At 43.7% G+C, this 22,288-nt stretch overlaps 1 protein-coding gene across 1 annotated transcript; it reads right to left on the reverse strand.

Moving 5' to 3' along the window:
- Window positions 1–1,655: 1,655 nt before the first annotated feature.
- Window positions 1,656–21,700, reverse strand: LOC147689476 (uncharacterized). The gene is made up of 3 exons (XM_086939927.1): window positions 21,035–21,700; window positions 19,022–19,574; window positions 1,656–3,382 (listed from the first exon to the last, which is right to left on the reverse strand). Exons 1-3 carry the CDS (start codon window positions 21,698–21,700, stop codon window positions 1,656–1,658), a joined length of 2,946 nt encoding a protein of 981 aa, XP_086796053.1.
- Between the last annotated feature and the right edge of the window lie 588 nt (window positions 21,701–22,288).

The following is a 22,288-nucleotide window of genomic DNA, read 5'->3' on the forward strand; positions in this document are numbered from 1 at the left end:
CTGTCACCCATTTGATATGCAAAATGCATATATGCAATATTATCAAGCCTAAGTGCGTGATTTTGCAATGATTTGGGCGCGACTATGGGTTGGCTACAATTAAACGCGTTCTTGTGACAGAAGAAATGCTGCAGTTTCCTGCATAAAAGCAGCTCTTTTACTGTGATATTTCACTTGAGTGAGGAGCTGTAGAAATGCCCTATGTGGGTGTTGGTTCTAGTGAGCAGTCTGAGGATGCAAAACGTCACTAGAGTTTGAGCCTTTAATGGAACACGTTACATCACATACCAGAATGATTTACCAACCTTTTCAGTTTAAGAAAGTTTTTATTTTGTTTTAACAAAACACAATACAAAGTGATAAAATAGTACATAAGAACCGAATGAAATAAGACATGAGGTATATAAAAGCTATAAAATAACGGTTCAACGAGAGAAGAAGAGATGAAGAGAGAGAGGAAAGAGTAATAAAAGAAGAGAAGGAAGAGAAGAAGGAAAAATAAAGAAAGAAAAAGGAGACAGAAGAGGAAGAAGCAATAGCAATCCTATGCTCATCACATATGAAGTTCCACCAAGTAAGAGCAGATAATTTGGAGTTATCCTTCCAACAGGATAGAATCACTTTGAACGCAATAGCAGTGAAAAGATCGAGTCATCTAGCATTAGAAGGAACAATATCTATATCTACTGAATCAGAGCCTAAAAACACATTCAAGAATGATAAGGGAACAGAACAATGAAACATGCGCATGCAAATATTCCATACAGAATTCCAGAAGGCTAAAACAGAAGAGCACTCATATAATTGATGTTTAAGTGTACCTGTTTGTGAAGAACATGACCAATATAGAGTATTAGACAAGGGCGAAAATTTGGCAATACTAACAGGAGTGAGAATAGCTCTATGATAAATAAAAAATAGTGATTGAGTAATACGAGCAGCAACAGAAATCTTAAACAATTTGCACCATATACGATCCCACTCATCAACAGAAAAAGAAACAGACAAATCAGTTTCCCAAGCAAGCTCAGTGGCTGATTGAGGCCGATCAAGAACATTTGATAGTAATATTTTATAGACAAGGGCAGCTTTAGGTTGATGTAGGGAAAACAAAGGATAAAGGGGAGTGGAAGGAGAAAAGGATGGTAAGGCATCAGATGTTGGAAAGGTTGATAAATGAGATGTTATAGCATTAGTAATAATTGTATATTCCTTGACACAAAACATAGGTAAGTTGTACAAAACTTGCAGTTCAGGAAAAGAGATAATGGAATTATTGGTGAAAAATTGATGAACAAATACAATATCCTTTTCTTTCCAATACTTGTAATAGAAAGATTTGCCCTTATACTTGAGGAATTTATTGTACCATACACTAGATGACAAAAACACTGGAGTGGAGATACATCTTTAGAGAATATATCATGCAGTAGAGTTTGCGAGTGTTTTAACACTGGATGTTTAGTTACAAATGAACAGTTGGACATAAAAACAGTATGTTGAAATGAAAAATCCTTTAACAATGAACGTTCAAAAGCAATCCATTTGGGTATTGGGGCACCTATAAAATCAAATGCTAAAGCAAGTTTTATTTCTGTGCTGAAGGTTATGTAGCGATAAACAACCGCAAAAGTGAAGAAAGAAAAATGCCTCTTTCACTGAATAAAATCCCCCGAAGTGTTTACTACCACACCAGCAATTTCACCGGCTTTTTGGTGCACACATACGAGCACTTTTTTCCCTCCTGCAGGTAGTTTTTTCATCATTTCTTTATATAATGTGTAGGTTTTTGTTCCATCAGGGAGTAGTTTCTCATTTCTTTCTAACTTCTTCAGGAGCTCGGTATATTCTTTAAGCTTTATTAAATTACTTATTCTGTCTTCAAACCCTGGTTCTCTGGCCATCTCTTCATTTGTTTTCATTCTATCGATAAAGTCAGAGCAGTCTATTTGCTCAGGCAGCAAAGCGATTTCTTTAAGGCGTGCAACGCACTTTGCAGCTTTCTCTATATATTGCACAACCTTTAAGTTCACTGCTGCGGACTCCTCTTCCATCTTTTCGAGAATCTGCTGTTCAGTCTTGACTCCCTTATAAGCCGATTCATACTGTTCTTTCAGGTCTTTCAGCTCTTCTTTCTGAACCATTACACGTGTAACCCACTTGTGTTTTTCCACTTTGTGATTTCCATCCTTGCACTCCCCAGGGCACACTTTGCAATTACCGCTCCAGTCAAACACCTCACAAAAATAATTAAAAGGGCTTGCCACAACTTTACAGGGATAGTGGCAGGTCACGTCACAGACCTCACAATTCAGAGCAGATTCCTTGTCAATCGGCTCTTGGGCGCTAACGATAACGTCCAGCTCAAGTGAGAAATTTTTATTTTTTTCCATTTCATGTAAATTTTCTTTCAAGGCTTTCCTTCTCTTTTTAATGTTCTCAAATGTTGCCAAACTAGCTTTTAATTCAGGGACAAGAACTTGTAAAGTAGCATCTAACACGGTTCGTTGGGTCAACACTTCTTTGGTTAACGCTAAACTTTTAGGGCCCAAGTATTCCACCTGATCAAAGAATGACTTCATACTGCGCATTGACTTTTTCCAATATGGTTCACTAAAGTCGTCTGTTTTGTCAAAAAGTGCTTCGTTATTGAACGAGTAATGCAGGACTGCGCCATCTTGGCCTTTAATACCGTGGAGCTGCGCCGCCTCGATAGCGGATAAGGCTTGTGGTTTCCTGGAGTCTGCAAAAGTGAACATGAAAACTACATTCTCTGCTACATCCTTTCCAAAAATGGAGAGAACTGAGTTGAAAATGTATTTCTGGTTTGGGGTCAGTCGTGATGATGAGGCTTTAATTATAAAACAAACTACATTCAAATGAGCAATAAAGTGTGGAGAAGAAAAGCACTCTGTCAGCTGCTCCACGGTCTGCTTGTCTCTATCCAGGCCCTCAGGGTCACCAAACCCTGGGGTGTCTATCAGAGTGATGGGGTAGGAGAGCCTTAACCCCGGCTCACTCTGTATCTCATAAGCCGTCACTGCGGACGTCTGCTTGTGCGCCTGGGTTTTATTCACACCTTCATCTATTAATTTGAATCGGAATTCGTCCCCAAACTCTACTCCGAGAACATAGTTGATCATTGCATTGATAAGGGTGCTCTTTCCTGCGCCTGTTTCTCCAACCATCAGTATAACCTTTTCATTCACTTTCACACGTTCTTCCCCAAACGTGTACTTTCGGAACCCTTTTCCAAGGCCAGAACATTTCTCTGTGATTGGGACGCTGTAGACTGCTGGATTTTCTGGTTGCTTTAGAGGATTTTTCTCCATGAGATTGCGTGCTAACATCTTTGCTTTTGCTTCTTGTTTATGAAAATAACCTGAAAAAGAGAGACAGGCAGAAGAATGTTAATATGAACATCTTACTGCTCTAGTCATTGTACAACTCATTCTAATATAGGAAAACTAAGCAATGACTTGCCTTTCGGCTGCAGGAAATTACATTTTTTTACATAAAGCACTTCCTATTTATAGGCCAGCAATTTATGAAAGAAAAAACAATTCAAATAATGATTTCACTCGGAACTCCCACAGCAAGGGATCATGCAGCTGTCCTGTACGAAGGGAAAGGGCCGTACTTAACAATAGAAGGCGCATTCCTGTCATTTCTAGGCACTGGCGCACAAAGTAGGAATCTTCACACCGTGGTATAAGGGTGCCTGCGTTGTATGCAGGATTGTTTTGTGTGGGAAGAGGCACCTTCTTGCATAGAAACTGGACGCCTGCAGGGGATCCAGAATGGCGCAGCAAGAGCGGTGGTAGGACTACCTAGATCGTGCCCCACTTCCAGTACCCTGCGCTCGTTGCACTGGTTCCCGGTGGCTCAGTGGATTCGGTTTAAGGTCCTTTGTGTCGCCTATAAAATTCTCAAGGGGTCTCCAGCTACGATTCTTTCTAAACTTCTGGCTCACTACATCCCAGCCCGAGCTTTAAGATCTGCTGATCTAGAATTGGCTGTTGTCCCGCGCTTTAAGCGGAGTAGGGCCGGCGGACGCTCCTTTCAAGTTCGTGCGGCGGTACTCTGGAACTCCCTTCCCCCGGCGATTCAAGCCCTCAGGGATCTGCTTTCCTTTCGCCGTGCGGTGAAAACTTTCTTACTTCCTTAGTTTTAAAAATTGTCTGATTTATTGTTTCGTTGTGTTGTGCTGCTACCTTGTCGGGCGCCAGGACGCTCCTTTGCTGGAGCATCTGTGCACCTAATAAAAACGCATAACATAACATAACATAACATAACATAGAAACAATCCTTCCACTTTCTACCTGTGCTGTAGAATGCAACACACATAGAAAGAGGAGAAAACGAGGAGAAATAACTATATTTCTGCTTGTTACGCCTCATCTGGGGAGGTGTAGCATTTTTTATGCATTTCCAGGTTTACCAGTGTTGGTAAATCTGGGAATGCGTAAAAATTCATGGGTGGTGAGTGGGAGCCAATCATCAACTCAACACATTAAGGAAAATCAAGCCGTTCCTACCTTCTGAGGACATGCAGTCTGCAGTCCAATCCCTCGTTATCTCACACTTGGAGTATGGAATTGTGACCCTGGCTGGGTGACCCAAAGCTAGACTGGCACCTCTTAGAGCCACTCTGAGCTCTGCGGCCGGACTCATCACTGGTTCCAGGAAACATAACTACATCACCCCAGACCTAATTCCACTCAACTGGCTGTCCATTGAAGCAAGGATTCGGTTCAAGATAGCCTGCCTGACGCACAAAGCTATTCACTATAACACACCAGTATACCCAGCTAAAAAACTCGAACTATCTGGTTTGAACCGGTCCCTAAGAAGCTTTAAGTCATGCCTGCGGAAACCTCCCAAATTCAAAAAGAAAAGAACCTACAATCATGCCTTCTCTGGTTTTAAACCAAGAATATGGAACGCTCTTCCTCCCGAGATCAGAACTAACGCCTCAACCTCCTCACTCTAAAAACAAGTCAAATGGTTACTCCTGCATGACCACTTACAGCAATAGTCCTGAAGCCACCATAACTAACGTTTATTTCTCGTTGGCATCTTTGATTTCACACTCAGCATTACAATGTTTGTGACTCTACATGCACCTCAAGCTTGGTTGCTCTTCTTTAGTGTTTGTTCTTGTTGAGTTCCTTTATGTTGTTGTATTTATGTCTTTACTTCCTTCTCGCTAATGCTCCTTTATAAAGCGCTCTGATACCCTCACAGGTCATGTTCGCCCTGTATAAAACTTTTCAAATCAATAAATAAAATAAATGGAGCACCTCCCAGGTGCAGAGTAACACAAGGCAGCAAGTTACTCTGGCTTTATCAAGCCCAAGGTGGCCGTGCATGGCTCGATAAGTTCAACTTAGGTTTTGCCTTGTCCAAGCGCCCCTTTGCGTAGTGCAAAGACGATGCAAACCCTTATAAATGTGCCCCCAGACTTCTTACTGCTCAACTGCCCAACCTTGCAGTCTGTAATGGCGAGCAGAAGTATTCACTGAAAACCATGTAGCATTTCTGCATTTTTCTGCCACTGGAACAGTCTAATCTCCCTCCAGAAAGCAGCAAAACCTCAGACAGTTCTCCACCGAATTCCTTCTGCTAAATGCGTAACAGCTAAAGGGTAGGCTGATTCTACAGTAAATATGATCAATCTACTTACTGTAGAAGTAGATGCTTTATGCTCTTAATTTGCAGACCCAAACATGCAAATAAAAACTAACTTCATAATACACTCTTTCCTCCTAAAATAGACTATAAAGGCTCCTTTGACATCAAGCAAATGTCGCATCTCTTCTGGGGATGAAAGGTCAGGAAAGAAGACAGGGAAGAAAATCTCCTGCGATGCTTTCGACACCAATGCCTCTTTTGGATTGAAAGCGTCAGTACACTCTTTGGAGTATGCAAGCTCTCTATAAATGACTTTTCATTTCACTTTTCATTTCAAAGCAGGATCTATACTAAGAACCACATCTTCTCTGTCAGAAAGAAATTGAGAACAACAGAAGAACGGCCAATTTCTGCTGCTCTCTGTGTTGAAATGACTGTCTGTAAAAAAGTCAATGGTCAAAATATTGAAGTCATCTATATCCAGTAGTTCAAAGGGATGTTATTGTAGTGTGTAAACAATTGGGTTATTAATTAAGGGGATTGACTGCCCACCTCAGGTAATAATTACAAACCTTGTCCTGGTGAAATCTCAAAGTCACTACATTAACCTGAGCAGAACCCCCTGCTAGCTATGACACAGAGCAGAGAAGCTTAACTTAGGGTAATGTACAAAGCATTTATGCAGCACTAAAACAGTAATAAAGTTAAAACATGGGAGACAGCCTTTAGAGTGATGTTTTTACAATGCGATCCCTTTACCACGCAACTTCAGAATTTCCACTGTTTGTGTAGTTTAAAGTTGGTTTGTATTATGAGAACAAATAAAGTTTTCTGAAATATAACTAAGTTGTATCTTTTTTGTTTTATTTAAGGAATTCGAATGATTTTAGTTTTTTAATAAAAAAGTGTCTCTTATCACAGAGTAGATGTCATGGAGTGCAGAGTTGTTAAGTGGAGTGTTATAGAGTTCAGTAGAGGACAGTGTCGTACAGTATAGTATCGTACATTGCAGTGTTATAGCATGGAGTAGAGTGGAGTGCCGTTGAGTGGATTAGCATATTTAGGAGTGGCGTACAGTGATGTACAGTCTAGTGGCGTACAGTGAAAGAGAGTAGGGTGGAGTTGCGTACAGTGGAGTGGCATACAGTGGGGTGGTGGAGAGCGGAGTGGCATAGAGAGGAATAGTGTAGAGTGGAGTTGCGTGAAGAGAAGTGGAATAGTTAAGAGTGGAGTAGCGCAGCATGGAATGGCATAGAGTAGAGTGGTGTACAATTGAATGGCATACAGTGGAATAGAGTAGAGTGGAATGGCATAGAGTGGAGTGGCATAGAGTGGACTGGTGTAGAGTGAAATGGTGTAGAGTGGAATGGAGTGACATAGAGTGAGTGATGTATAGTAGAGTAGGGTAAAGTAGAGTGGCTTAAAGTAGAAAAGCATAGAGTGGAGTGGCGTACAGTGTAATAGAAATTCAAGTGGCATAAAGTGGAGTGGCGGAAAGTGGAGTGGCATGGAGTGGAATAGCACAGAGAGGAGTGGCTTAGAGAGGCATAAAGTTAAGTGGTGTAGAGTGGAATATTGTAGGGTGGATTGGTTTAGAGTGGAATGGCGTACAGCAAAGTGGCGTGGAGTGGTGTGAAGGGAAATAGCATACAGTGGAGCGGTGTGGAGATGAGTGGTGAGAGTGCAGTGACGTAGGTTGGAATAATGTAGAGTGGAGTGGCATACAATAGAGTGGCAAAGAGTGTAAGTGCGTTGAGCTGAATAGCGTAGAATAAAGTGGCATGCAGTGAAGTGGCATAGAGTGGAAGGGTGTAGAGTATCAGAGAGAGAGTTGAGTGACGTAGAGAGAAAAGACATGCATTGGAATAGTATAGAGTAGAGTGATGTCCAGTGGAGTGGCATAGAGTAGAAGAGGCAGAGTGGAGGAGCATACAGTGGAGTAAGAGTAGAGTAGTGTACAGTGAGGTGGCTTAGAGTGTTATGACATACATTGGAGTGATGCACAGTGGAGTGGTGTAGAGTGGAATGGCGTACAGCAAAGTGGCGTGGAGTGGTGTAAAGGGAAATATCATACAGTGGAGCGAAGGTCTTATCCAACCTGGCAAAGGACTTTTGGCACCATTGCCTCCATAAACCGATCTCAGTAAAAGCGGAGTACCTTCCTGGCCTGCAGAACACAGTAGCGGATTGGAACTCCAGGTACTTTTCCGACCACAGCGATTGCCAACTAGATCATGCAGTCTTCCTGGCTTTGATGGACAGATGGGGCCCCTGCAATCTGGACCTTTTTCCCTCACGATTGAACCACCAACTACCACGATTTTTGAATTGGAGACCAAAACCGGAAGCCACTGCAGTGGATGCATTTTTCCAAGACTGGTCATTGGAGTACCCTTATGCATTCCCCCCGTTCATGATGATACCCAGAGTACAAGTAGCTGACACGCAGAGACCAGCATCTCAGGTTTTTCTTTGCCGGCCCTTATCAAGGAGGCCACCTCACCTTTGCTAGTGACCATACTGAGTGCTGCGGTTTCGGTATTCAATAACGCACTAGTTACTTTTCCATCCTACTTCAACTTTGCCCTGACGAAGTTCATTTTATGAACGAAACGCGTTGGCTGATGTATTTTACAAATCACATGGATTCTCAAAAATAAAGATTGATTCAACGAAGAAACTGATCGAGCTTCTTTATTAACGCAATACCGTCCCGGGAGTGCACCGCTCCATTGTTCTCACAGTTCTGTTTTCCTGCTTGGCGGGTGACATCCCACAGCGGCGGGTGCAGGAGCTGACTGTGCACATCAACTGACACTTAAAACACTAAACTGGGGAGCACGCAGAGGAAAGTGCGGCATTTGGAGTCTGCCGTTGGTTCTTTGTTTCATTATGATACCCAGAGTAGCAGCCCAAGTTTGGTGGCAGGCAGTGTCCTTAGTATTGATCTCACCAATTTGGAGAGCACCAGCCTGGTTCCCAATGTTGATGGAGCTGTCTTGGGATTGCCTGATTCAGCTGCCCTCATTCACTTCAATTCTCAAGGACCCTCAGGGCGGCCATCATCCATTGGTCCTTCAAGGTCATTTGCAAATCATGGCATGGAGGATTTTAGGGCATGCTGGAAGGACTAAAACTTTTGTCAGATGCTGCAAACCTCATCCAGCAGGCATGGGCAATAGGTAAAGTCAAGAGGTATCACTCGGCTTGGAGACAATGGCACTGTTGGTGTCTGGAGAGACCCGTGGATTCCATGGGGGCAAAGGAGGAGTGTGGCTCAATGGTTAGAGCGGCAGACCCTGATGCAGAGGTATGGCCCGGGACCAGGGTTCGATTCCCGCCTCAGCGGGGTCTCGGGCTCAATTTCCTCTGACCTGTTAATTCTCGCCTCGGTGCCTATTCTAATCACGGGCACCACGCTGCAACTCTGGGCAATAGCTTGCTTAGCCTCCACACCGGCCCCAACAGCGCTAAGGATGCCTGCCTTCACCCTGGGGGTGCCCAGGAGTGAACACTTCACAGGGAAAGCCAGGAGGGGTTCCACAGCCGTATGAGTATCAGTGCCAGGAAGCCGAATAGGCGACACAGCAAGGTGACTGTCTGGTGACAGTGCACTCTATAAGTACCATGACATTTACATTTACATTTACAAAGGTTACTCACATTCTAAACTTCCTAGCGGAATTGTCCCAAGCTGGTCTAGCCTATCGAACAGTTAATTCTTTCTGCCTTTTTCCATACTAAGATCCTGGATATTTATGGCACGCTTGAATCTTTAAACTCTGGTATGGGACCTTCTATTCCTCCTGCCTCTTCTGAGGCCAGGAGTCTGCCTGGTGAGCAGCTCTCGAGTCTTCTGTCCTTCCCTCTCTTAACATCTGAGGTGATGACTCAGCTTCTGGAAAATACTAAATCGGGCTCTCCCTTAGATTCTTGTCCGCTTAAAGTATTGAAAGCTTGCCGGGAAGTGGTTATTCCACCTCTTATGAATGTTATGAACCGTGCCATTTCGGAGGGAGTTTTTCCCTTGGGGGATGCCCCCTCCCGTGCCAGTATGCTAAGAATTTAGGGGTGCTAATGGACACTGCCATCTCCTTTGACCGTTTTCCACCTGCTGTGGCATTATTAGGGTTCTCAGAAAGATCGCCCATTATCTTTCCCCTGATGCTCGGCAACAGACTATGGTGGCATTAGTCTCCTCTAGACTGGACTATTGTAACGCCATCTATCTGGGCGTTAACAAGAGCCTTATCCATCGCCTCCAAATGGTCCAGAATGCTGCGGCGAAGATGGTTCTGAACCTCCCTAGATTTGCTTCAGCCTCGGCAGCCCGGGACAACTTACACTGGCTCCCTATGCACTCCAGGATCACTTTTAAAATTATCTGTCTATCTCATGGAGCTTTTCACGGTACTGGCCCAGAGGGGATCAAGTCACTCGTTCATCTTTATTCCCCAAGTAGATCCCTTCGTTCCTCCAATAAAAACTTTCTTGAGGTCCCCAGGTTTGTAAGAGCGAAATGGGGAGGTAGAGGGTTTTCCTCTGTTGCACCAAGATTGTGGAACTCTCTCCCCCCTGACCTCTTAGGGCAACCTTTGCTCGCTCTGTTCCGTAAGGCCTTAAAAACCTGGCTCTTTTCTGAAGCGTACTTGTAAAGCCGACTTTATCTGACTATGTGTTGGATGACCTGCTTTGGCGCCTTGATGCCCTTGGGCTAAGTTGCGCGATATAAGACTCTATTCATTCATTCATTCATGATGAAGCATGACACCAACCAGGTTAGCGTGTGAGGGGTCTTTTAACAACACCCGATGGGTCCAGTTTCTAGGCCACCAACACAAGTGACTAAGAAAAACACATACACATAGTGGGCTAGTTCACATTGTTTCTATACATGCCTAATCATTGCCTCTGTCCTGACATAGAATTGTAGTAGAGTTCCTATTTTCCCTATAGGCCCTGTGCATTGGAATAACATAAACAGCAGTGTAGACGTAGGAGTGCGGTCTTCTAGGTCTCTACTGACTATGTTAGACTTAATTGGGTTTGTAGCAGCTAGCTCAGAGGTCACTGGAAACTTTCTTGACTGAATAGGAAGTGATCAGCTTCTTTGGCTCAGACAAGAAGGGATTCAGTTTTCCAACAACCGCATTAACATGACAACTTTGCTCCTCAGATAAGAGTCAATCTCTAGAGTCGTGTGAAACAATAGACAGCTATTTTGCTCAGTCAGTTGTGCAAGATTACTTTCACCAGTATGCAGAGAATAGAGAGACGGGCGTTTTCAATAAAAGGCATTATTTATTGAACAGTCTTCTTTCTCATGCAAGAGAAATGAATTGCCACAATTGCAAGACTTGTTATTATAAAAAGTGCGTACAGTAGTATGAGTATCACGAAGTAATACTGTAAAAGCATTGATATGGTTTCTTAGCCATAAGATGATTAAAAGGAGTAAAATATATACATTCATATATACATTTGGCTAACGATCTCAACTGGTGCTTCTAACTACGCCTACCCCAGTGTACCTGACCTAAGCCTAACACGTGTACCTGACCTAAGCCTAACACGTGGAAGGGAGTAAGTAAGTAGCAAGTTAAGTTAAGTTGGTTTTGCCAAGGTTTGCTTCAAGAATTCTCTCTAAGGGTTTAGTCAGCACCGTACCTTGGGAATAGAATGTTGGAGGTCTGGTATCTCTTCTCAGGACTCAATATTCCAGTCACCCGCAAGGGTAGGCTGGAAACCCCGGAGCTGGATTTTCTCGGCAGGAGAAAAGACAGCGTCTTTCTCAGCGCGTCAAAGAGGAGGGGCAGCGTCCGTGGGCTTTCTGCATCTGCTGGGCTTTCTGCAGGGGGACAGCTGTTTCTGCTCCTGTATTCACCACCACCGCTGTGTTTGCTTAAGGCAACATTGGTATTATTTATACCTGAAAGGTGCCAAGTTTGACGTAAGTTTTGGACATAAGACGTCAATAAAGATGTCACTAAGAACTGGTCGTTCTTACAGTGCTTGTTAGGAGTTCTATTACAAATCAAAACAAGGCAAGCGGGGCTTTCCCAGGTTGCTGGAGGTTTTAAGTGTCGAAAGAACTCGGTGTGCTATCTAGGAATCTAAGGAAGTGACTCCTGCTGTGTCATGGACTGGCATGGACTGCAGAGGCGACTTGCTGAAATATGGTTTTGGATATTATGCCATTATAGGGATATGTATCGATTATAGCCGTATAGGGGCATAAGGTCATGATATAGATCGGGGTCCTAGATAAAACACAACACCCACTCCACGAATTCATGTCCATCAAATTACTAAAAACTAAAGCAATAGGATGCGCGTGTATTCCTACCCACCCCAAAATACATTATGTATTTGAAATGGCGTACATGAAATACATGAGAATATAGGTACTGTACGTTTATAAGCAGATTAATCATTCAAAATCTATGCATATATAATCCTTTCGAACGATTATGCGAAATAACACATGAAATGTCTCTGAATACAGAAGAGAAGGTCGAGACTATTTCATCACATGTAAATACAAGTGCTGTAAAAAAAAATGTACTAGAGGTCGAGGTAATATATTGTCTCTAGATGCACTAAAAATAGAAGCTCTGTTCTCTATGAATAGTTTTACTTTAAGCAAAAGTATTTGTGCCAGAAAAAGGTAAATATTTAAAAAAAAATGTCTGATTAAAAAAAAAAATTTCAATGAGAGCGGGGAAATATAGTTCCAAACGCTTTTCACTAGCTTTTGTTTATCAAAGTTGAAGGCCGAATTTCAGAGTTCATGGGAACGCTGTGCGCCGGAGTGTTTTCCAAAATTCATTGTTTCTGTTCAGGGGAGAACATCATATCAGACAGCAGTGGCGGCTGGTGACATTTGAACGTGGTGAGCGGAAAATGATTTCCGCACTGTAGCTCGCGAACGCAGCGCGCATGCACGAACACCCCTGAGAAAAAATGTGAAAATAGAGTGGTTCATCACAGCACCATCTGGTTCACCACTGCCACCCTCTGGTTCATCACAGCACCCTCTGGTTCATCACAGCACCCTCTTGTTCATCACATCACCCTCTGGTTCACCACTGACACCCTCTGGTTCACCACTGCCACCCTCTGGTTCATCACTGCCACTCTCTGGTTCATCACAGCACCCTCTGGATCACCACTGCCACCCTCTGGTTCATCACTGCCACCCTCTGGTTCATCACTGTCACCCTCTGGTTCATCACGGCCACCCTCTGGTTCATCACTGCCACCCTCTGGTTCATCACAGCACCCTCTGGTTCACCACTGCTTCACCACTGCCACCCTCTGGTTCATCACTGTCACCCTCTGGTTCACCATTGCCACCCTCTGGTTCATCACTGCCACCCTCTGATTCATCACAGCACCCTCTGGTTCATCACAGCACCCTCTGGTTCACCACTGCCACCCTCTGGTTCATCACTGCCACTCTCTGGTTCATCACAGCACCCTCTGGTTCACCACTGCCACCCTCTGGTTCATCACTGCCACTCTCTGTTTCATCACACCACCCCCCGGGTTCACCACTGCCACCCTCTGGTTCATCACTGCCACCCTCTGGTTCATCACTTTCACCCTCTGGTTCATCACTGCCACCCTCTGGTTCATCACTGCCACCCTCTGGTTCATCACTGCTACCCTCTGGTTCATCACAGCACCCTCTGGTTCACCACTGCTTCACCACTGCCACCCTCTGGTTCATCACTGTCACCCTCTGGTTCACCATTGCCACCCTCGGGTTCACCATTGCCACCCTCTGGTTCATCACAGCACCCTCTGGTTCATCACAGCACCCTCTGGTTCATCCCTGCCACTCTCTGGTTCATCACAGCACCCTCTGGTTCACCACTGCCACCCTCTGATTCATCACTGCCACCCTCTGGTTCATCACTGCCACCCTCTGGTTCATCACTGCCACCCTCTGGTTCATCACTGCCACCCTCTGGTTCATTACTACCACCCTCTGGTTCATCACTGCCACTCTCTGGTTCATCACAGCACCCTCTGGTTCGCCACTGCCACCCTCTGCTTCACCACTGCCACCCTCTGGTTCACCCACTGCCACCCTCTGGTTCACCACTGCCACCCTCTGGTTCACTAATACAATTAGCATTGCCTAAAAATACGGCGAGTTTGCAACATGGACCACAACTACATTTGAACCCAGTGAAGTTCAAGACACAGGTGCCTTTGTGAGCAGAAGACAGGTTTCAACAGCTCCACTTGGAATACCAGGTACATGTTATCAAACAATATCCCATTCCTTTCAAGCCTCGATGTAAATGCAGATTTGCGGAGTGTGAGATACGGTGCAAATGACACATTCCTGATCGGGAGCCTCTGAAGGACAGTGGGCTACTCCCCATACCAACCCTTCAAAAGGCTTCATGCATCTGCAAAACCAGCTGCAAGTTCATTGGATGCATTGTATTAGTGTATAGTGCAAACAGTATTTTCAATGACGCACCGCCGCTGACCCTAATGCCACCTACAAAAATGGAGAACCTTTCCCTTTGTTAGCCACTCAAATATAGTCATAATTGGGGTGCTCAAGGCTGCTCACACCATGGATCGCAGATGCAAGTATGTATGCTTCATTACTGATATCTATTCCCCTGATCAATTCATTTGTAAATAAATGTGGTCCTTATTTTTTAATTTTTGAAATTCCTAAATTCTCTAGTTCGAGCATTGAGTGAGATTGGGTAGGAACCTGTTCTATTGTTCCTATCTCCTCACCTTGTGACGATGTGTCGGTGTTTAATACTTTTGAGTCGATATAAGTGCAGGTCGATATTTTAACTTCGTGGTTATGATAGACCAGTTTTGTTCACAGCTGCGGTAAGACGCCGAAAGCCGAGAGTACGGGCGGACGGGGAACAATAACACGTAGATAAATCGTTCGTTATTATCTGCTCTCGCGCAGATTATGTATATGAAAAATGTTTAGCACGCCGCACTCTCTCAGCTGTCTGAATGTGGTCTCGCAGGAGCGTGGCTGTCAGACTTCAGAAGAAACGGTTCAAGGTTGAAAGGGGTCTGTCAAACACAACTCGAACAGCAGTTACTTTTATTTTTATGTAAAGAGAAAAAACATACACACAAGGAATCGATCTTGGCTCCCCCAAAATCAAATGCAGCAGCTCTAGCGCCTAGGCCTCCTCTCCAGATGTGAATAGAGGGGTGTCTGAGACAAGGGGCATTCAGCTCCGATTGTGCTGCCTTCTGGTGGTGTGCATCTTTGCGGCTGCGGTAGGTTGAAGGAATTCGAAGTCCCGGCTTTTACGCCTGTGAGAAGAGGAGATTTCGCATTTGTTTTTGCCTGCGAGTACAAGACCGGAGACCCGATTAATGGAGGTGTAGAAAATTATATCACCGCTTCATGCTCATGTTTTATTGGCTTTCCATATATGTTATTATTTTTTATTTTAAATCAGGGAAAGCAGAAATACACGAATCGAGCGGCTGATGTAATCCCTTGGGGGTACTCGGCAGAGCGCGTGCAGCCGGGAGCACTTGACTAGACACCCCTGGCTCATTAGTATTCATTACTGGAGCAGCCAAACTCCCCGCCCCATTAGGAGACCGGGGGCTGCGGCATGAGGCAACCCCCGGTCTCCCAAGGGGGAGGCTAGTGCGCATGTTCGCGCCGGGCAGGAAAATGACCGGTCCGAAAGAGGACACGAGCACTAGCGCGTCTGCACAGCCCCACCCCCCCTTTTCCTGATGGTTTTTGGACCGGCCCGGTGACCGGCCGGCCAGAAACTCGTAGCTGAATGTGTGATTTAGGCACACATTGGCGGTCCTGGATGGCGGCGGTGCGCATTGGGAGGGCAACGCCCCAACGCCCCAATGGACGCACCGCCACTGTCAGACAGGCTCTCAAAGAATAGCTCTACATATTCAGGTGACAGTTCGACCAGGTTTGATAGCGCTGTAACCTGGAAGTTGTGAGAATGATTGCTATCCTCGATGTCTGGATCAGCAATGCTCACAGAAGGTCGTACCTGGGTGATGCTGCTTTCACTGCCGCCACCTAGTCGTAGCGCAGGAGTTTCAATGAATGCCGTCATCAGGATTGGTAACCGCTGGGGACAACACGATGCATGAGCCGTTACAGGACCTAGCAAAGTATCGATATCCATTGGTACAGCCGATGGTAGTGCAAGACAGGTGTCTAACACGCATTCCTCTCCGCATAGCATACATCGAAGCACAGGTAAGATGCAGGTCTGCCATATAGGTCTGAATGAAAGAAACCAGGTCATGTTCAGATCTCTCAGCCGAGCCAGTCCAAGGACCTTAGTGATGCGGTCCCGGTAGCGCATTGCTAGGATCGTTTCTTCCATCCTTGCCGGAGTCATGTCTGTGTTTTGGCTTGCCATATCGGAGCAGAAGGGTCAAAAATAAAATGCCTGCTATGAGTCCCAAAAGTAGTGGTAGGCCGCCAAAGACCGAATGGACAAAATGTGGAATTATGCCCAGTTTTGCTTTGAATGGTGTTAGCAGTCCCGAAAAAATCGTCTTAAATACATTCGAGATACCTACGGCATCCGACATATTTAGGATTTGGCTCAACATTTCTACGAAATGTAGGGGGCAATTTGTTGATAAAAGTTCATGTATCTCCGATGTTGTCCTTGCAACTAGGAGATCATACGTCTCTTTTGATGACGTGACGGGCACTGTTGTCTGCAAAAGCACAGACTTCATTCTGCTTAAAGTATCAATTCGTATAGAAGAGATTTTGAACGGAGGCCAAATAGGCGTCTCTGAATCTCCAGGGCCGTTTGGAAACAATGCTTGCATACAGCAAGTGACCATGGAAGACACGCTAACGAGATATGCTTTCCCTGGCACTAAGCCACAACAGCTGTGGTCCGTTATTAGAATGTAACTCCCATTAGCAAGTTGTCTAAAGAAAGGCTCTATCTGTTTTGCAGGTGTGACATGCTGGTGGAATGAAAGGTTGTTTGAAGTCCCTTCACAGGCCCCATGTAAATTAATACCCTGGCACAAAAGTATACCGCTTACTGAATGTTTGCAATTTTCACCACTAAGAAATACATTTTTGTCGTTGTCACTATAGCATGTGTGCGTATATGGTAATTTCCATGATGACTTAATGTACCCTTTACCCAACCTTTCATACTGGCCTGTCGGTATATACTCAAGGCAATTTTTAAACCGGAAAGTTGTTATCGGAATTGTGATAATCCTGTGTATTATCCATTCCAATGACAGGACTTTCTGACATTGTCAATGGTAATCTCTCAAGTTTTTCAATGCTCAGAATTGTATAGTCTGCTCCTTTTTGTGCTAAACTGATTTGTTTATCAGTAAGGTTAAAACCAGAAAACAAGGACGTTATGTTGATTAGACACCATGGCACATAGCCTGAACACAGATTTTGCAACGTCCAGCCTAGCTGTACAATAGAACGTAATTGGGACTGGCCATGTTGTAACATTGAAGACAAAAATAAAAGATGGTGTGGCACACCCAAATTTTCTGATGAAAATTCAAACAAAGTAATCTTTAGAGAACTTGTTATGTTGTTTTTGGGCGCCTCAGGAATGGTCTCTTATGGTTGGAGAGAGACTCAAATATTGGAAACAAGTAGCAAGGGAGCGTGGGGGATTCCCACACTAAATCCTGTGGAGCTCCTGTGGAGGTAATTACCTCAGTTTGTTTTAAAGTAATCAAATTCAACAATCCAATCAGTTCATCTATTTTTAATCCATAAAGTCTTATATTGATATTCATATAGACTGTAGAGTTTGGTTCAAATCACTTAACATGCACGTTTTGAAATGCCAATATCCCTATGCATTTCGGGACCTGGGTCCCTTCATCAGGGGGGTGGTTTAATCTGTGAAGGAAATAAACAATGCTTTAGGAAGGGGACTCTTCCCTCGACTTCTTGGAAAAGACGGTAAAAGAAGGAAAGGAAATTAGAGTGTAAAGATCACGGATGGTGGAGACACAAATGTGAATAAAAATAAAAACCGAGCACTGACGATATTGTGGGGTTCTTTGCGTGGTTTCTAAGTGCCAGAATAAAGGTTAACGTGAAAAAAACGGGCACCACAGTGAAGATACCCGAGTGGCGTCAGAAACGGGCTAGTGAGGTCAAAGCTGGTAACTGGACAAATCCTAAAGTACCCCAAAGGTAGACACCCGATCAAAGTGCGACCCAAAGCGTGTGGGAAACATGCTGTCACTTAATAGAAATCTTACCCAAAACGTTCTAGATGCGGCGAGGTAGCGTACTGTGGTTACCGATCAGAAGTGCCGGAGTTCACGCAATGTTAATAATAGAACATAGATGAGGGACCAAGCTGGGTGCAGTGCATAACATAAAAAAGGACTAAGACCATAAGAAGTGTTTTGATACTTGGAAGAAGTATACCATGGTGAAAAAGTCCCGAGGGTTTCGAAGGTGCAATGAACGTTTCACAAAGAACGTAACTGAAAAAATCAAAATAGTGGCAAAGACGGATTTGCAAAACAATACAGTGCCAGAAAGAACGATGGTGTATGGAATTAGTGTCGGCCATGTTGGATAGGGGAGTACCACGTAGTATGCAAAATACTAATGTTTGAATATTGCATCACAACAATGAGTAATTCCAAATATAACAACAACGTAATGCTATTATTGCATCAACAGGTAAAAAATTGGAAACACAGTAGTGAGCAAAAGCAGAGCTTAAGTAGAAGAAGCAAAGTAGGAAAGAAAACGGAGACTAGGTAAAAGAAAATCTTAGCACAAGGAAACAAAGTGGGAGTCGGAGAAAATAAAAAAATAATAAAGGAAGTGCTAGTGAGACATAGTAACAGACAATAAGGGAAAAGGAGAGGGAGGAGTGGTTTAGAAAGACATAGAAAGTTACGGGAACATAAACAATTATAAAGTGATTCTAAGGATGAACAATTCCAGACATGTCAAAAATTAACACATGTTCTTAGAGGAAGCAACTATATTCGATCCGTTCGTTGAGTCCTTTAGGTTGGCATGATTCCAACAGTTTGATCCAAAAAAGTTTGCGTTGTAATAATCTTTTGCGATTATCAACGCCCGGTCTCGTGGGGACAACCTCTAGTACAAGGAACCTTAGTTGGCTGATGTTATGTTGGGCAGATATGAAATGGGCTGCTAAAGGAGACTTCAAGTTCTTGTTCCTTGTGGTGCTTTTGTGCTCCGTTAAACGAGTTTTGAGCTTCCTTTCAGTCTTTCCCACATAGGGTAAGACACAAGTGCACTTTAGCAGATACACCAAATTCATTGAGTCACAGGTGGCGTTAGTTTTTAGTTGGATTTGTTTGCCAGATCGAGGATGATTCATGGAGTTACCTTTGATTATATTGTTGCAGTGACTGCAGTTATGGCATGGTTTGGTACCAGAAAAGACTGTAACTGTGGATTTTGGTCTGGATTCCAGCATGTTTTTCAAATTATTGGCTCTTTTGTAAGCAAATTGTGGAGTGCAGTTGAAGAGGCCCTCAAAATCTGGTTCAAGTTGTATCATTTGCCAGTTTCGTAAAATGACATTTTTTATCATAGGACTTCTTGAAGAATATTTAGACACAAATACAGGTCTTTCAGTTTTACGCTGTCCCAGATTAGGAGTTAGAAGGTCTTTTCTGTCTTTGAGCGTAGCACGCTCACGAGCAGCCAATAGGGTGGCTTCAGGATATTTTCTTTCCCTGTATTTTTGCAAAATATTTTCTTCAGTGTGCAAGTAATCCTCAGGTTCAGAGCAGATCCTTTTAGCCCTGAGTAACTGTGAGAAGGGTAAGTGTTTTTTCAAAGGGACTGGATGACAGCTAGTGTACAAAAGAGCATTGTTTCGGTCCGTTTTCTTGACAAACAATGAGGTTTTTAGATTGGCATTCTCCAAAGGTAACTAGAATGTCCAAAAAAGGTAGACATTTCGTATCAGAATTGTGAGTGAATCGAAAGTGATCGTCAACCTGGTTGATGTGAAAGATGAAGTCATTGATTTCCTCTGGAGGACCTGCCCAAATCAAAAAGATGTCGTCGATGTATCTCCAGAATGACTTTATTTTGATACGCCATTGGACATTTTCCAAGATATTGTCAATTTCCAATCGGTGCATGAACAAATTTGCGTAGCTGGGGGCTGCACAATTGCCCATGGAAGTGCCAACTAGTTGCAGATAGAATTCATTGTTCCAGCTGAAGTAGCTATGATATAGCATGAATTGCATAAGCTCGAGTAGTAACACTTTCAAATAATCATCCATGGAATTTAGAAGTAAAAAAGATTCCAAGGATTCAATGCCCCTGTTATGCGGTATTGATGTATATAAGGCACACACATCGATCGTAAAAAGAGTGTATTGGATGTTGGGGTTTAATGTCACTTTGTTCAGTTGGTTCAAAAAATCGGTAGAGTCTCGTATATATGTGGACATGCCTCTCACCATGGGCTGCAGGTACATATCAACGAACTTCCCTGTAGGTTCGTGGATGGAATTTGTTGTCGACACTATGGGTCTGAATGGTGGTTGTTGCAAATTTTTGTGGATTTTGGGCAGCATGTGGATGCTGGGGCACTTCGGGTAAGGGTGAATCAAATATTTTAAATCTTTTTGTGTAATGGTCCCCATTTCCATGGCTTTTTCCAAAATCGTTCTCAAGATCTTTGCGAAAGCTTCAGTGGGGTCAGAGGCCAGTTTCATGTAGAGCTCTTTGTCATGCACGTGGGTGGTTACGCTTGCTTTATAGAACTCTTGATCCAATACGACGACGGCTCCTCCCTTGTCAGCTTTACAACAGGTGATTTTTTGGTTGTTGGTGATTTCCCTAAGAGTTCTATAATCTCTGGTGTTGAAATTGTTAGCCTTGGGCGGTAGTTTTTTGAACACATCTTTCAATGCATTGCGAGTAATGGTTTCATAGGAATCCAGAATTTTATGGCTCACAGGGGCCATGAAAGAACTCTTGCTTCTTAAGTCTTTGCAGGCGTGGAGTGTAGGAGGGCCTGTGGGAGGGTTCACGTTGGTAAAAAAATGGCGTAGTCGTAAGTTACGCATGAATTTGAATAGGCAAATTTCCATCTCGAGTTCATTGGAGTGGTAAGTGGGGACAAAAGATATCCCTTTTTGTAACACATTTATTTGATTGCTGGACAGTTGTGTTTGTGAGATGTTTATAACTAAGTTCTTTTTCTCCTGGAGGCCTGAGCTATGGACGTTGCTACTGTTGTGGTTGCGGTTTCTGCCCCTCCGGGTTCTACGCTTACGCCTGGGCCTTTCTCTAAAAAAGGGACACCAGTGGTTGTGGGGATGTTCAGGATGGTTTCACCCCCTTTGTCCTGGGGGGTCGTTCTTTGGGCCCTACCCTGTGGTGGGCCCCGTCTTTGGGTTGTTGATCCATCAGATGAAGTCTCGTCAGATGATTGGTTAGTGAAAGGTCTTTGTTGTCTCCGTTGGGCGTAGACCTCCGCCCAACTGTATACTTCCCGAGTTTGTAGTCCATAGTATCTCTTTTGTATTTTCTGATTTTCCTGTCATTTATTTCTTTAGTATATTTGTCCAACTGGATGTTGATATCCTCAAGAGCTTTATCTAACTCTTCCTTGTTCATATTTTTCTCCAGGTTCTGTTGAATCTGACCGATTTCTTTTTCGAGGTCATTAATCACCTTTGAAAGTTCTTCAACAATCAGAAGAATTAGGTCCAGGGAACAACGGTTCAAGATGGCGTACCAGCGTTCCGTGAACTTCGGGTTGTTCCGGCAGAGGGTGGGCTTTAGGGCGATGCGTAACCCTCTAGGGATGCGTAAGTCTTTATGATATCGGATCAATGTTCCTGCGTGTAAGCGCTGGTTGATAATTCTTTTTGACATGTATAATAGTTGCCTTAACATGCTGGGGTTGGAAAAGGTGCTGGTTGAGGTCGGGTCCACTTCCTTGACAAGTGAATAAATCCGTTTGGTTTCATCCGAATCAAATCCGAAGGTATCGGCACGATTTGCCGTGATGTTAGAGATTTCCTCATAAGACATCTTAGTGGGGTGCTCACACTTTGTAGCCAAAGAATTGAAGACAAAAATAAAAGATGGTGTGGCACACCCAAATTTTCTGATGAAAATTCAAACAAAGTAATCTTTAGAGAACTTGTTATGTTGTTTTTGGGCGCCTCAGGAATGGTCTCTTATGGCTGGAGAGAGACTCAAATATTGGAAACAAGTAGCAAGGGAGCGTGGGGGATTCCCACACTGAATCCTGTGGAGCTCCTGTGGAGGTAATTACCTCAGTTTGTTTTAAAGTAATCAAATTCAACAATCCAATCAGTTCATCATATTTTTAATCCATAAAGTCTTATATTGATATTCATATAGACTGTAGAGTTTGGTTCAAATCACTTAACATGCACGTTTTGAAATGCCAAAACCCCTATGCATTTCGGGACCTGGGTCCCTTCATCAGGGGAATGGTTTAATCTGTGAAGGAAATAAACAATGCTTTAGGAAGGGGACTCTTCCCTCGACTTCTTGGAAAAGACGGTAAAAGAAGGAAAGGAATTAGAGTGTAAAGATCACGGATGGTGGAGACACAAATGTGAATAAAAATAAAAACCGAGCACTGACGAT

This window comes from Lissotriton vulgaris, chromosome 10 (genome assembly GCF_964263255.1).
Source record: "Lissotriton vulgaris chromosome 10, aLisVul1.2, whole genome shotgun sequence".
NCBI classification, from domain to species: Eukaryota; Metazoa; Chordata; class Amphibia; order Caudata; family Salamandridae; genus Lissotriton; species Lissotriton vulgaris.

Bases quoted from the DNA above. Each gene is read 5' to 3' on its own strand.
- LOC147689476 (XM_086939927.1), bottom strand. From the start codon at position 21,700: ATGTCTTATGAGGAAATCTCTAACATCACGGCAAATCGTGCCGATACC. The intron at 19,575-21,034 runs GTAGGGCCCAAA...TGGACATTCTAG, and splicing joins AAGACGGGGCCCACCACAGG to TTACCTTTGGAGAATGCCAA. The intron at 3,383-19,021 runs GTAACTCCATGA...TCTCTTTTTCAG, and splicing joins CTGCAACAATATAATCAAAG to GTTATTTTCATAAACAAGAA.